This window comes from Muntiacus reevesi, chromosome 12, assembly GCF_963930625.1.
Source record: "Muntiacus reevesi chromosome 12, mMunRee1.1, whole genome shotgun sequence".
NCBI lineage: Eukaryota > Metazoa > Chordata > Mammalia > Artiodactyla > Cervidae > Muntiacus > Muntiacus reevesi.
Window position 1 is genome coordinate 75,985,201 of NC_089260.1, and position 14,193 is coordinate 75,999,393.

Here is a 14,193-nt window from a genome sequence, read left to right on the forward strand (position 1 = left end):
GCCATTGGAGGTGCCTGTGCCCGGTACAGGGCCTGAGCAGGCTGGCGAGGGACTCATGTCCTGAAAGCGAGTGACCGACCAGCCTGGAGCATGAGAGTGGGGCGTCAAGGCATGGTCCCCCGGCTGGTGGGGGCGGGTGACAGGCCGGACAGAGCTGGGCCCATGGTGCAGCGGGCGGAGACCTGAGTGGACGGCCGAGGCTCTGTAGGCTTCACAGACTCTGAGCCGGCAAGGGTCAGCAGGTGGGCTGAGGCCAGAGGACTTCCTCGCAGGGCCAGGGAGTTCCAGGCCCAGACTCACCAGGGGCCCTGGTGGCCTTGCCCAGGCAGGTGGGTCGGTCAGTGAAGAACCACCAGGCCCTAAGGACAGCCGGTTTCCCAGCCTGGGGCAGGCCTGCGGCCAGAGGCCCCGACTCAGAGGGAGCGGCGCCAACCAAGAGCCAGGAGATGGCTATCGCAGCTTTGTGGGGAACACGAGGCACCCCGGAGGCCCTGGTCACTACCCGGTGGATGCTGAGCAAGCCCGAGACGCTGTCAGTACTGCGAGAGCAGCCATGGGCAGGGGTGCAGGCTGGACGGGCATGCTCTGCCCTGACACGTATCCGTCCCCTAGGGTCCCCAGGCCCTGAACCCAGAAGGGATGGAGCTGACCTGGGCCTGCCCTGGGGGTTCTCAGCGGCCAGACGGGGAGACGGGGGCTGGGCATGGAACTCATGTTGAGGAGGAACTCAGGTTGAGGAGGCTTCCTGGAGCCGGCAGTGCCTCAAGGGAGCCCTGAAGGACAGGACTGAGTCAGCCGGGGGACAGAGTCAGAGGGATTGGCTGAGACGGAGACCTGGAGGCAGGAGAGGCGCCTGTGTTGGTTCCTCTGGGCTGGCACATGCAAGCGGGGCTGCCAGGGCTGGGGGTGGGGAGGGCTTGACGGTCACTGTGAGTTCCAGCCGCTGGCTGAGGTAGGACCCAGAAAAACAGCACCAGCGCGGCAGCAGGGTAGGACCTGGTGAAGGAGCCAAGTGCAACACTTGGGAACTCACCGCGTATCCCAGCAGGCTCCCTGGAGGAGGCGGCTCAGCACAAGCCTTGATCTGTGGATCAGTGGTCAATAGGGGGAGGTGGGAGGTAGGCACTCTGGATGTGTCCCGTACGATCCGCAGGGGTTGTGCCTGGAATGGGTGGTCTGGGGAGCACAAAGTCCAGGCTGAGGGACCCCTGCCTGCAGAGATGCCTTGCCCACTCCCTGTTCTCTCACTGGGGTGATCTGTGCCCACTCTGGTTTCTTTCTGCTGTGTGGGAGGACATCTATGAGTCACTCACACTCAGTGTGAGTTAGTCCATCAAACCCCAGGCCCCCTGAGGCACAGTCCCATAATAGCACCTGCTCCGTGGGCCGGCAGGAGGCATCCTGAAGACAGTGAAGGCCCTGGCTCCATGGGTGGGCAGGCCGGGCTCTCCATGACTCCCCCACGTGCCAGGAGCACGCGGGGCCCCATGCTGGGCACGGTGTGCCTGTGGTCTCCCCGGACATCACATGGGGGTGCTGGTGCCCACTTCACAGAGGAGGCACCGCAGCTCTGGGTGACCGGGAGGGAATTTGCCCAAGAGGGGAGCAGACCTTGCCCCCAGTGCTCCTTGACTCCAGCTCCCGGTGCTACCCGCCTCTCTGCAGGGAGCTGGCTGGGGGGTGGGTACCACAGGCTGAGCCTCCTCCCATCCACGCTGGGCCCCGGGGGAGGTCCCTGGCGGGGCTTCCTGAGCTAGGTGGGGCCCAGCTAACTCCCCAGGCTGCCTTCTCTGAGCCACCCAACCTGGGCACCAGGATAAGGTGGGGTCCCCGCCCGGGTGCTGAGTGAGGTGGGGCTGCACCGGGTGGGGTTCAAGGTCTGAGTGTGGTTGGAGGGGAGTGCTCAGGGTGGGGGGCAGTCCCTGGGGCTGTGGGGCCCTGAGTGAGGAGGGAGGTGGGGGAGGTCTTGAGCAGAGGACAGCATGTCCTGGCACATTTCAAATGACAGTGGGGGACAGACAGGTGGCGGAGGGCAGGGCAGAGGCTGGGGGGTCAGGTCTCACTGAGTGGCGGCCGCAGGCTGGGGGGCAGCAGTGACTCTCGCACGTCCGCAAGGCAGGCCAGACGCCCGCGGGTCTGCAGGTGTAAGCCACAGGGGCGGAGGGCCTGGGGGTCACCCCCAGGCAGCAGGGCCTCGCTTGCCCACCCACAGCAAGTCCCGGCCACGTGCTGTGCTCCCACCAGGGTGTGAGCAGCAGGGAGAACCAGTCCCCCTCCTGCCCTCTCAGGGGAGGATGCAAGCGGGATCATCAGATCATCACACACGGGAAAACTGGGCAGGGTGGGAGGACCCTCCAGCCACCGGTGGAGGTCACGGGTCAGGACAGCCCTGCTGTGAGAGCCGGGGCCTGGACCCGTGGCTGCAGGCATGGGGGATGAGCCAGCCAAGCCAGGCACCGCTGACGGGCGTGCAGGCTGCAGATAGCCACTGGGGGACACGTTCTCAAGGACCACTTGGGGTGAGCCGGGGTGGGTGGGTGGGGAGAAGGGAACGGGAGGCCACCTGCCCAGGGAGCGAGGTTGGTGGGTGAGGCTGGCATAGGGGTGGGGGGAAGAGGCAGGGTGTATTCAGGACTGACCCCAAGGCCCCAGGGGCTAGGGGTAGCCAGGGGAAGCTCAGGTCTCAGCTCAGGGTCAGGACACACAGCGGAGACTGTGTGTAGAGGTTGCTGGCTCAGTCTGAAGTAAAGGGAACGGGGACGGACTGTCCCTTGGGTTTGGTGACACGGGGTCTCGCAGGACCAGGGTGGGAGGAGCCTGCGGTGAGGAACTCGTGGCCTGCAGAGGGGTGGGCAGTGCTGGGCCTTTCCGAGGGCGCAGCCCTGTCCTGGGGGCTGCAGTCCGGTAGGGCAGGTGTGGCCGTGTCCTGGAGGCCCTGGTCTCATGGGGCAGAGACGGCCTCTCTCTGGGAGCTCTGCTCTGAGGGGCCCAGTGCCCCTTATACCCTCGCCTCCACTTGGGCCAGGAGGGGCCGCGGCTCCAGCTCCTTCTCTGGCTCTGGACCTGGGGGCTGGGGTGGCCCAGGTGTCCTTCACCCAGATTCCCTGGGCCTGGGCCCAGGAAGGGGGCATGGTTCTGTGACCTAGATATTCCCACGTTTCTGAAGCTCAGTGAAGAGTCGGCCAGTGGTCTCCAGTGCGTGGAGCGGTCAGGGAGAGGGCGCGCAGGGAACGAGCTGCCTTGTTGCAGAGATGGTAGCGGCATCACAGCAACAGGAGGGATTTCTGTTAGAGGCGGTGGGTGTCCGAGAATGTGTCCGAGAGGTTTCTGAAGAAGGGGGGCCGAGCATGCCCGTGCTTTCCCAGGTCAGGGTGGGTGTGCCTGGGATGCTGGCGAGGCTCCCCCTGTCAGGGACGCCCGCCCACCCGTCCTGCTCCCGCGGGTCCCCGCTGTGCCCGGCCCAGCCCAGAGAGCTCAGCTGAGGGCCTCCACCGACCAGGCTCCGCCCTGGGGACGGGCCTTGCGCCATCCTTGAGGGCCCCTTTCAGATTCACCTCTCAGAGCCCAGCAGTTCAGATGCTGTAGGCCTTGTGGGGGGGTACGGGCTGATTAGACAGATAAAAACCTGGAATCTGGGCCCTTCTGTCATCATGCTGTGTGGCTTCTGGCAATCACCCCACTTCTCTGAGCTGCAATCTCTGTATCTACACAGTTGAGCTGAGGATCACTGCAAAGATTGCATGACAAAATGCACATGAAGCTACTAATATTGAGGTGGGGCAGAGGCAAGGAGTGGGTCCCCGTCCCTGTGTCGTGTGTCAGGAGCCCAGGCACATTCCCCCTGGCCCGCTGGAGTCCGGGGGGCCCTGGTGTGGGGAGGTGCCAGGGAGCCCGCCCACAGTCTTGCGGGGTCTGGGCAAGCTGAGCAGCCGCTCACCTCCCAGGCTGCCCGCCCCAGCGGCCGGCTCCCTGGGCCAGGGCAGACGCCTCCTCGTGCCCTCCGTGGTCTGAGGCTGAGCCCGTCGGCAGTGGGCAGTGCCCCTCGCCCTCCCCTCCTCTGGGAGGCTGATAAGCTAGTTAGTGCCCATGGCAGGAGCCCTGTGGGGCCAGCCACCAGTCGGGGCTGGCCTTCTCCCAGGAGGTGGCCGGCAGCTGTCAACCTGGCGCCCAGCAGACCCGCCAGCACCGCCTGGGAACCTGCCAGGCTGCTGGCCCCGGCCGGCCCAGCTCCCCTCACCTCAGGCCTGGGGTGCTGTCCTCTGCCAACCTTCCCAGCATCCTTCAGTGGGCGGAAGAGCTGGGTTCAGGTTCCCCCTCCACTCAGAGGAGGAGGGCCGAGACAGCGTCCATGCCTGGGCGGTAGACATTAGAGCTGAGATTTGAACCCAGGACAGCCCAGCTGGCCACAGACTCCGGCTTTTAGGAGCAGGCACATGGCCGATATTGCGGACAAGCATGAGAGATGGAGGTGCTGCCTCCAGGCTGGAACGGCCCCGGAAGGCCACCTCCCCCGAGCACCTGGGGTCTCGGGACTTCTGGCCTCCACTGTCTTGGCCGTTTGGCGTCTGGTTCGGGGCTTGCATTCGCCACCCCAGGTGTGGACAGGGTGCTCCAGGGGTGGGAGGGACCGGGGGTAGCTGGGGCCCAGTACTGTGCACCCCTGTCCTGTGTGACGCTGGGGAATGAGGGAGACGGTGTGTGACTAGCCCGGGGCAGCTGAGTGAGGCCTCGATATCCCCTCACTGAGGGGGCGGGAGGACCAGGCTGGGCCTCCCAGGACTCTGCAGGGCCCCACGCTCCCTTTCCCCATCCTCCATCACCCAGGTCTTCTTTCTGGTCCTGGGGCTATCGAGGTCTTCTTTTCCAGAGAAGGAAGGGGAGAAGGGTCTCTAGCGAGGCCTTGATAGGTTGTGACTTCCACTTAGCTTAGCAGACACTAGCGGGGTTCAGGTGGGCCAAGGCGGGCAGGCTCAGGCAGAGGCATGGTCGGGAGCCAAAGAGGTAGAAGCTCCCAGGACCCTCCCGTGGCCTTCCTTATGGAGGGCTGATAAGATGGAAGAGCTTTGGATCCCCCAAACTCTGGCCCCCAGGGCTCGGGCCCCAGTGCCCAAGAGAGGGACATCCTTTCCCCTCCCTGCATTTCAGAGATGAACAGACAGTGTGGGTGGGGAGGCATCTTCTGGGGCCACAGAACCCTGATGCACCTCTCAGAGTCAAGCTTGGCCTCTGCCTAGCTGTCACCTTGGGCTGCCTCAGTTCTCCTCCTCTGTAAAATAGGGGCAGGTCCCTCCCCGTGGGGGAAGTGGAGAAGAGTAGATTCCAGGGCCTCCAACAGGCCCAGAGCGTGTCCCTCCTCCCCTGGGGCCTGACGCTCAGAAAGGAGATTGTGTAACATCTCAAATTCAGCACAAGCTGCTCTGGGTTCTGGGATGCCTGCGGCCGAGCCCCTATGCTTTCCTGAGCTCTCATGTAGGTGTTGGGGAGGAGGGCAGCTGGATGGGTGCCCAGTGTCATCCTCTGGACTGTCCCCTTCCCGTTTTAGAGACGCGCGAACTGAAGCTCCGGCTGGTACCTGACTTCCCAGGTGATGCAGCCAGGAGGTAGCCCAGGGTGGTGGCTTGCATCCAGGTGTTGAGCAGAGGCCCTCTTGGTGTGGGGCAGGGGTTGTGGCTTCCCTGGAGGGGCGCAGGGCGGAGTCACTCACCCCATACCAAAGGGCTGGGATGGGGGAGGCAGGCTGAGGCCTTTGGAGGCTCCTTGCAGTTCCCAACTGCTGGGGCTGGGGCCAAGGGATCCAGGGCTGGCCATGGGTAGCCCCTGGCCACAGAGACCTGGAATTTTCCCCCCAGGCAGACTCAGGGTCTGAGTTGTGAGCAGGAGGAGAGAGGCTTTTTCAGCCCTAGGGGCAGGAGTCCCCTCCCAGCTGTGGCTCCTAAACCACCGTTTTGGTCTCGGCTCTTCAGGCAGCCTGGAGCCCCCTAACCTGCAGGCCCAGGGCCCTGGGGCGGACCCTTCATGGGCACCTTCTGCGGGCGTGCCTGGCTGGATGCTGCCGAACAAGTGGGCCGGCCTGGGGATGGGGAACTTGGATCAACAGCGACTGGTTTGCAGAGTAGCTCAGTTCGGCGCACTGAGACCCTACCAAGTGCTGGTTTCAAGGGAACCCGCACCGCCCGCCACCCAGAGAGGCAGACAGCAGGAGGGCCTTGGGTCAGACGCCAGGGGGCACGATCTGGCCGAAGAGGCCCGCCCCGGGAGGTGGCTGTGGGGGCGGGGCGGCCCCAAGGTCACCAGCTCGACACGAGGCCCGGGGGCGGGCGGCTCAGGGCGCCCCTCACCCTGCCCGGCCCGCGCGCGCACCGCAGGCCGCCGCGGCCCCCGGCTGGCGCCCAGCTCCACGTGCGCCCACGCGCCCCTCCCTGCCCGGCGCTGGGGCGGGGCGCTCTCCGGGCGCGGGGCCAGGGCTCGGCGCCCCGCCGGCCCCGCCGGCCCGCGCTCCCGCGAGTCGCTCTCCCGTGGCTCGGCGGCGGTGGCGGCGGCGGCCATGGGGCGCGGGGCTCCGGGGGCCGGCGGGGCGCGCGCGGCGGCGGGCGCAGGTGCGGGCGCGGGCCGGGGACGCGGGGCCGGGGCGCGGCCGGCCGCCGCTCACGCCGCCCCTGTCTCCCCTCCCCCCGTGTGTCCCGCCCCCCAGACCCTCCTCCCCCGCCCCCCCGCAGCTCGGGCCCTGGTCGTGGCGCGGCTGCCGCACGGTGCCCCTCGACGCCCTCCGGACGCGCTGCCTCTGTGACCGGCTCTCCACCTTCGCCATCTTAGCCCAGCTCAGCGCCGACGCGGTGAGACCCCGGCCGGGCGCTTGGCGAGCGGGTGGGGGCGCGCGGAGAAGGGGCTTCCGGGGAGGGCGGCAGCCGCCAGGGCCGGCGCCGGGAGGGGCGGCTGCACCCCGATGCCCCCCGTGGCCCGGCCAGAGAGGCTCGGGCCTCTGGAGAGGGCGGGTGGGAGCCGAGTGGGTGGCGGTGTGGAGTTGGGGACTGGCCCTGAAGGAGCCAGGCTGGGGCCCCTGGGAGGGACTGACGGGTGAGTGTTCCGCACTCTCCTTGGGGGCCGAGGGCCCTGGAGGGAGCCGGTGCTCAGGGGAGATGGGCATCCCCAGCAGGGCGCTGGGGGTTGCAGGAAGGCATGGTCTGGCAGGGCCAGCCGGGTCAATGCTGTCCCTTGGTGAGGGTCCGTCCCCCAACCGATGGCAGGGTCCTGGCCCTCCCTGAAGAGGGAAAGGGAGGAGCTGCCACCCTCCTTGGAGGCGTTCCCCACCCACCCCAAATGGACCCTGGTCTTCGTCCCCAGGTGGGGGTCCCGGCTGGTGAGGGTGCTGGGCTTGGCCCAGGCCCGCCGCCCTCCCTGGGAAGGCCCCATCATCTCAGGGGCCTCCTTTTTGTTCCCATGATTCTTGTGGGGGCTGCCAGTTTCTATGGCGACGGCATCTGGGGCCAGCTCGCTGGCTGGGGCCCTGGGTGCTGGGCCCAGCCAACCCGGGCTGGGGAGTGCTCTTGCCCAGGGCCAAGTTTCACTCACTGAACCCAGGAAAGCAGGGTCCCCAGCCGGGTCACTAGGCCCCCGGAGCAGGGAAGGGGTAGGGTCTTTGCTTGTTGAGCCCCAGGCCTGGCGTGGGAAGGTGCTCAGGCAGCAGATGTGGAGGACAGACGGGGAGGGGGACACCGATCTGGGGGTATTTGGGGTAGCTGGCCCTCATTGGATGGGGGTGGCACCGCTCCCCCGTCACAGAACCCTAGTTTCCATGTGGAGGATGGCTCCAGGCCTCTCTGAGAGCAGTCTGCCCCCTCCTTTGTTCTCTGGGATGTGGGGAGGGCGGGTGATGTCAGCCAGGACCCCCTGGAGGGTAGGAGCCGGGTGAGACCTTAGAGGTCTTTGCCTATAACTCTTCCATCCACCAGCAGGGAAGTCACGGCAGGGGCAGGGGCTTGCTCAGGATCTTGGGGCAACGCTGCTGGACCCGGGTCTGTGCTCTTGGCCCAGATCCCGGAGTGCCGTCCCCCTCAGGCTGTCCCCGTGACAGAACTGTAGGTGCTGCTGGTTCTGGGGGCTTGGCCCTGAGGACAGCAGCCAGGGCCTTGCTGGGGGCTTCCTGGAAGAGGTGACTTTGCACAGGGAAGCAGCCCCCTGCGCTGGGGCTCCCTTGGGTCCCCTTTGCAGCTTCAGCAGGCGGAGCAGGGCTGCCTTGGGAGCTGCTCTTCCTTGGGGGGTACGGGAGGTGCTGGGGGGCTCTGGAGCAGGATGCAGTGCCCAGACCCCCTCTCCAAGTCCGAGGTCTGGCCCACAGGAGGTCAGTGCTGCTCTAATCTTGAAACATGAGCTTGTCCCTCACATGTGGTGGCTGTAGACTGGCCCTCGGTCCCCCTGAGCCTCGGTGTCCTCTCCTGGAAAACAGAGGTGGCCTGTGCTGCTCAGGGTGACTGCAAGGGCTGCGCCAGTTGACAGGGACCTTCCTGGGCCAGGCCTGCAGCAGGGAAGGCCCCGGCATCCAGGGAGGGTGGTCTCCTGCCGAGCCCGGGGCACCCAGCAAGGAGAGCGTGTTAGGTGAGGGGCAGGTGGGAGGCTGACGCTGGTGGAGCTCAGGGGTGAGCCTGAGGTCCAGGGGGCCTTTCTAGGAAGATCTGGCCTGGCACTGGTGCTCCCGAGGGTGAGTGTGCCAGCATGCTCATGCGAGCGCAGAGCTCTGGTCTATGGAGAGGTCTAGGCTTTGCATGGGTGGGGGAGAGCAGCTGCAGTCAGAGGGGCTTGCGGTGGCCTGGTCTGCATATAGGCGGAACACCCCGTCCCCATGTCCCAGAAGAGTCAACTGAATCCCACGGTACGAGAGCTCTCAGCGGCCACAGAGCCATGCTTTGGCCATGGACCGCTGTGAGCCTCAGGGTCCTCCCGTCAGATGGCAGAGTAGCGGGCTGGGGCATGTGCAGCTGCCCCGAAGGCCTGGGAGTGGCTCAGAAGGGCGTCCCACCTCGTGCTCAGCTGCCATCAGAGCCTTCGCCACTCTCCTGTCTTTTCCCAGCTAGCTCCAGCCCCATTGAGGGTGACCCCAGAGGTGCCGATGGGGAAGGGCTGAGAGCAAGAGGGAGGCTGTTCTGGGCAGCCCACCCCTCTGCATGCCCGAGGCTGGGCCCTCAGGGGGCGCGGCGTCTACTGGAGAGACAGCCCAGGCGGAGAGAGGGCCGCTCTGGTGGCTCTGCACCAGCCTCCTTCCTTCCCGGGGGTGGCTCGGGACATGGGCACGAGAGGAGGCGTGCAGCAGGGCCCTGAGGGGTGAGCGGGAGTTCACAGCGGCTCGTGGGGGGAGCGACGGCGGCCTCTGGGAGGCTGAGAAAGGCAGAGATGAGCAGGAGGCAGGGGAGGGGGCTGGGTCTGGAGGGCTTGCCAGACAGGGGCAGGGGCTCCAGCAAGGAACTTCATGCCGAGGTCAGTGGAGCTGGGTGGTGAGAGAGGGAGGTGAAGAGGGTTGCAGTCCTAGAGGGGTCCCACGGGCGTGAAGGCAGAACGACCCAGCTGGCAGGGGGTGGTGGCAGCGGGGAGCTGGGCTATGGGAGTGGGTGTCGCCTGCCTGCACCCACGGAGTGGGGGTTGTGCACTGGGCATGGGGTCCGTCTGAGCCGACGGAGGCTGCACTTCTGGGGTGCAGAGCGGAGTCCAGAGCAAGGGCCCCAGAGAGGACGGAAGAGAAGGGGTGCTGTGGTCACACCCCAGGAGCCAGGGAGGGCTTAGATCCTGGAGGGAAGGACACGAAGGGAGACGAGACCCTGGCGTCCCTGCACCCCCAGACCTGCCTGCAGCCGAGTGTCAGGTCCTGGCTCTGTGGCCTGTGCCAGGCTGTGACTGCGGGAAGGTTGAGTAACTGCTCTGAGTCGCATCTGAGGGGTCGAGGCTGGGTTGGGACCTAACCTGGCGAGGTGCTGGCGGCGTCCACATGGCCTGGCGTGTGCTAAACGCTCTGCAGCTCCCAGCGGCTGGTGGCATCGCTTCTGGCATGTGCCCGGAGCTGTGCAGCCACCCCCACCAGGGTCACGGCTCAGTGTGACCGGGACCAGGAGTCAGTCAGTGTTGGGGTCAGGGCTCGTCTGTGTGGGTGGCTGTGAGCCACGTGCGGCGCTGGAGCAGAGCTGGGGTGAGGACAGAGCCTAGGAAAGAAGGTCAGGGCGCGTAGGGTGTGTGATGGTTTGGGAGAAGACTGGAAGTAGGGAGGTCACCTGGTGGAAACTGACAGTGACCCTGTGGACCACAAAGGGGTAAAGGCCTGGGGGGGAGGGGCCGGCACCCTGCAGAGACTCAAGGCGAGAGGATGGCAGAGAGATGAGGGGCCAGCTCAGAGTGATTGTCCAGTCCTCACTGCGAGGAATGCGGAAAGTGTGAGTCGCTCAGTCGTGTCCTACTCTTTGCGACCCCATGGACTGTAGCCTGCCAGGCTCCTCTGTCCACGGGATTTTCCAGGCAAGATTGCTGGAGTAGATTGCCATTCCCTTCTCCAGGGGATCTTCCCATCCAAGGATCGAACCCGGGTCTCCTGCACTGCAGGCAGATGCTTTACTGTCTGAGCCACTTGGGAGATGACAGCTCAGCTGAGAGAAGGGCTAACTGCGTGGAGGTCAGGGAAAGCACTGGGGGACCGGCCTGTGCAAAGGCCCTGGGGCGGCGCGGAGCGTGGTGAGGCAACCCGTCTCCGGCAGGAGGCTGGCCTGCTTCTGCCTGCTCTCTGCGTGGACTGGGGCCCGTCTCTCACGTTTAAGGTCTCCGGTCCAGCCCTCCCAGCAAGACCTTGCAGTCCCTGACACCCCTGCCCACCACTCTGTCACCTGTGCTTTCCCCACACGGTTGAGAACCTGCGGGGTTGGGGCTGTCCGAAGTGATGGGCAAGCCAGGCAGAGAGGAGGAGGGCGCAGGCGGGCAGGTGGGCAGCCGACGGGTGTGTGGCTGCCAGGCCTAACGAGGGCAGATGGAGGCAGATGGCTGTGGAGGTCGGGGCCGGAGCGGCCTAGGAGCGGGCCTGAGCCGCTTGCTCGGCAACCCATGACTTATGTCGCTAACCAGGGCCCTGAGGTTGCCCAGCGAGTTCAGGGGTGCTGGCTAGAGCCCAGAGTCCCCCTTCCCCAGGGCCCTCCAGCTCCCCGTGTGGAAACGCAGGAGCTGGTTCCAGAGCCTCACCCGGGCCAGCCCCTGGGGACAGTGGATGGCCTGGCTGACCTTGAACGACTTTCTCAATTTTCCAGGAGCCTGCCTCCCCCGGCTCCGTTCATTCAGCCAGTCGCATTGACCGCCTGTCTGTGCTGGGCCTGGCGGAGGGGGGCTCCCAGACGTGAGGACAGCAGGCTCGGGGGACAGACAGGTGCCTCCAGCAGTGGCCCGGGGCGGGGACAGGGGCCCTGGTGTGGGGAAGGGCTGTCTGGCCGTGGATGGGGCAGGCGGGAGCAGCTGCGCCCAGTGGGTGGGCCCTGGGGTGCCTGTGCAGCAGCCTCCAGACCTCGGACTCCCGAGGAGGGTGAAAGTTCCCATCTAGGGGCAGGAAGGGCCGCCGTGGCTTCAGGAGGCTCGCGGGAGGCTCGCTCTGCACGTGCGGTGTCAGCAGTGTGCCAGCCAGGTTAGACTTGGGCCGTGGCACGGAGGGGTCAGCTCTGCGGGGGGGCCACCAGACACCCCTTGTCCCCTGGTCCCTCCCCCCGGCCCCTACCCCCGGCTCTAGGACTCACCCCCTCCTTCCTCTGGGTGGGGGGTGGGTGGGAGGGGCTGCAGGGCCCCAGGTTGTCTCTGGGTTCCAGACATAGAGGGACTGAGATCTTTCCTCAGCAAGCACCCGCGGGCCGCCCGCCTGGGGGTCACGCTCGCATGGTGTGCACACAGGGAGGCGTGGGAAGGGCCCGGTTGGAGCTCAGGGCTGCCCCGGGCCCCTGGGATGGGACGAGTCAAGACCAGAGGGGCCTGAGGCGCGTCTGGGCATCTGGGCAGACGGAGCGGCGGGGCCAGGCTTAGAGTCTGGGGGCGGACTTGGGGTGGGAGGTCTCACGTGGAGGCGGCGGGGGCCTCTGGGGGCAGCTGCTGTTTGCAGAGGCCGGGGTGGAGGGCCAGGGTCTGTGGCGGGTGTTGAGGGTACCCCCCTCCCCCCCGAGCCGGGTCTCTGCCATCGGCCGGCGCTGCAGAGCCACGGGGTCAGGAACACCTGCCCGAGGCGGGTGTGGACCTGCTGCCTCGGTGAGCTTGCCTGTGACGGGGGTGGGGGGCCCTTCCCTGAAATGGGGGGCGCTGTGGCCAGGTTTGCCACACAATTATACCAGTGGGGGGCGCGGACAGAGCCCCTGTCCTTGGCAGCAGATGAGACCCCCCCCGGGGACCGCCCGGGGCTGGGGGCTGCTCGGGGCGCTGCGGGAGTGTGGCCGAGGACTGCTGGACGCGGGGGCTCTAGGGGGGTGCGGGGCGGGCAGGGTCCCGGCGTCCCCTGCAGGTCTGCCCGCGCCTCACTCTGTTGCGCCCCCCGGACCCACAGAGCATGGAGAAGGCGGCAGCGCCGTCGGTGACGCTCATCGTGGGCTGCGGCGTGTCGTCCCTGACCCTGCTGATGCTCATCATCATCTACGTCTCCGTGTGGAGGTGACCGCGGGGTCCCCGGGGGGGCTGACTGTGGTCCCGCGGGGTGGTGGGGGGACGGGCGGTCCCCGGGAGGGTGACTGCAGCTGCCTTACTCGTCCTCCCATCGGGGGAGGTGGCACCCCCCGCAGGTAGGGGGTGGAGCGGTGCGGACTGTCCCCAGGAAGGGATGATTGCACCCCGTGCCAGGGCGGTCCCCAGGAAGGGGTGGCTGGGGCCGCCTTGCCCCTTCTCCCATCAGGGCGGCCGTGGGCTGGGAGCCCAGAGCCGTCCTTCCCTCTCACCTTCCCAGTTAGGACCATCCATCACCTCCGTCGTCACCCCCCAGCCTCCCCGCCTGCAGTCCCCTGGATGCTGGTGGACAGTGGGGGGCGCGGAGGCAGCCAGGGGGCTGGGCCTTCCTGCTCCTTCCCAGCGCCGTGCCCACTGGCCACTCACAGAAGGCTCCCTGCTCCCTCCTGCTCTCTGAGTGGGACCTGCCCAGCTGAGCACCCTGTCCCGTGACTGCTGGGCCCCAAGACCCCGACTTCCCCGTCTGTGGCCTGTCATCACCTGGATGAGCCAGGCCGCGCCCTGAGCCTGGGTGCACGTGTCTGGTGGGAGCCTCTGCCGGCCCCCTGCCCCAGGCCGCACAGCCTCTCCACCACGGACCCCCGTGCCCGGGTGCCGTCTGACCGGTGTTGGTCCCTTGGTCCCTGGGGTGTGGGGGGCGACCCCATCCCTCTCTCACCAGCCCTGGGGTGGGGGTGTGTGTGCGCAGACTCCTTCCCAGCGGGCCCCGAGGGGCAGGGGTTGGGACTGCGGCTCACCGAGGGTCAAGCCAAGGTTGCTGCACCCGCTGGGTCCAGCCCCATCTCCAGTGTGTCGGCTCCAAGGGCAGCATGACCGCAGCCGAGGCCCGCGAGCAAGGGTCGATGCAGCCACGGGGTGGGCGGAGAGGCCGTGCCTTCCTGCCCTGCCCCCGTCCTGCCGAGGGCAGAGGCACCAGTGACCCTGAAATACCCGGCGCCCCTCCCAGCAGCCCCTTCTCGGATGTCCGCCCTGACCCGCCGTGGGCCTGCTTGGCACCCCGGCGGCCCCTCCCCTGCGGCCCCTGTGGTTTGCAAAGTACCTCCTTCTGCGTGCGGGGTGGTCAGGACCCCGTGGCCCCTGCTGAGTTGGCGATGTGAGGAGCAGTGCCGGTGCGGTGGAGGCCAGGTCCCCACAGGGAGGAGGCGGCCCGGCCTTCATGGCCGCGGCACCCGGCTCCTGTGGAGCTGAGACCCTGCTGGGCACCGAGCATGCCACCCGCCCTCGCCCGCAGGTACATCCGCTCGGAGCGCTCCGTCATCCTCATCAACTTCTGCTTGTCCATCATCTCCTCCAACGCGCTCATCCTCATCGGGCAGACCCAGACCCGCAACAAGGTGAGCGGCCTCCACTGCGCCCGGGGATGGCCGTCGGCGGTGATGGGGAGGCTCTGCGGCAGGGCCCGGGCCCTGGGGCGCTTGAGGCGAGGGCAGAGCCCTTACTGTTCTGGCTGTGGCAGCCCCGCAGCTCAGCCTGGAGGGGCTG

At 67.2% G+C, this 14,193-nt stretch overlaps 1 protein-coding gene across 1 annotated transcript in view; it reads left to right on the plus strand.

Moving 5' to 3' along the window:
* The window catches only part of ADGRB1 (adhesion G protein-coupled receptor B1), a 75,411-nt gene that overhangs the window by 41,793 nt on the left and 19,425 nt on the right, over nucleotides 1-14,193 (plus strand). The window contains exons 18-20 of the mRNA XM_065903094.1: nucleotides 6,692-6,833; nucleotides 12,539-12,642; nucleotides 13,943-14,045. Coding sequence (XP_065759166.1) covers nucleotides 6,692-6,833; nucleotides 12,539-12,642; nucleotides 13,943-14,045 — 349 coding nt within the window. The remainder of the gene's footprint in view (nucleotides 1-6,691; nucleotides 6,834-12,538; nucleotides 12,643-13,942; nucleotides 14,046-14,193) is intronic.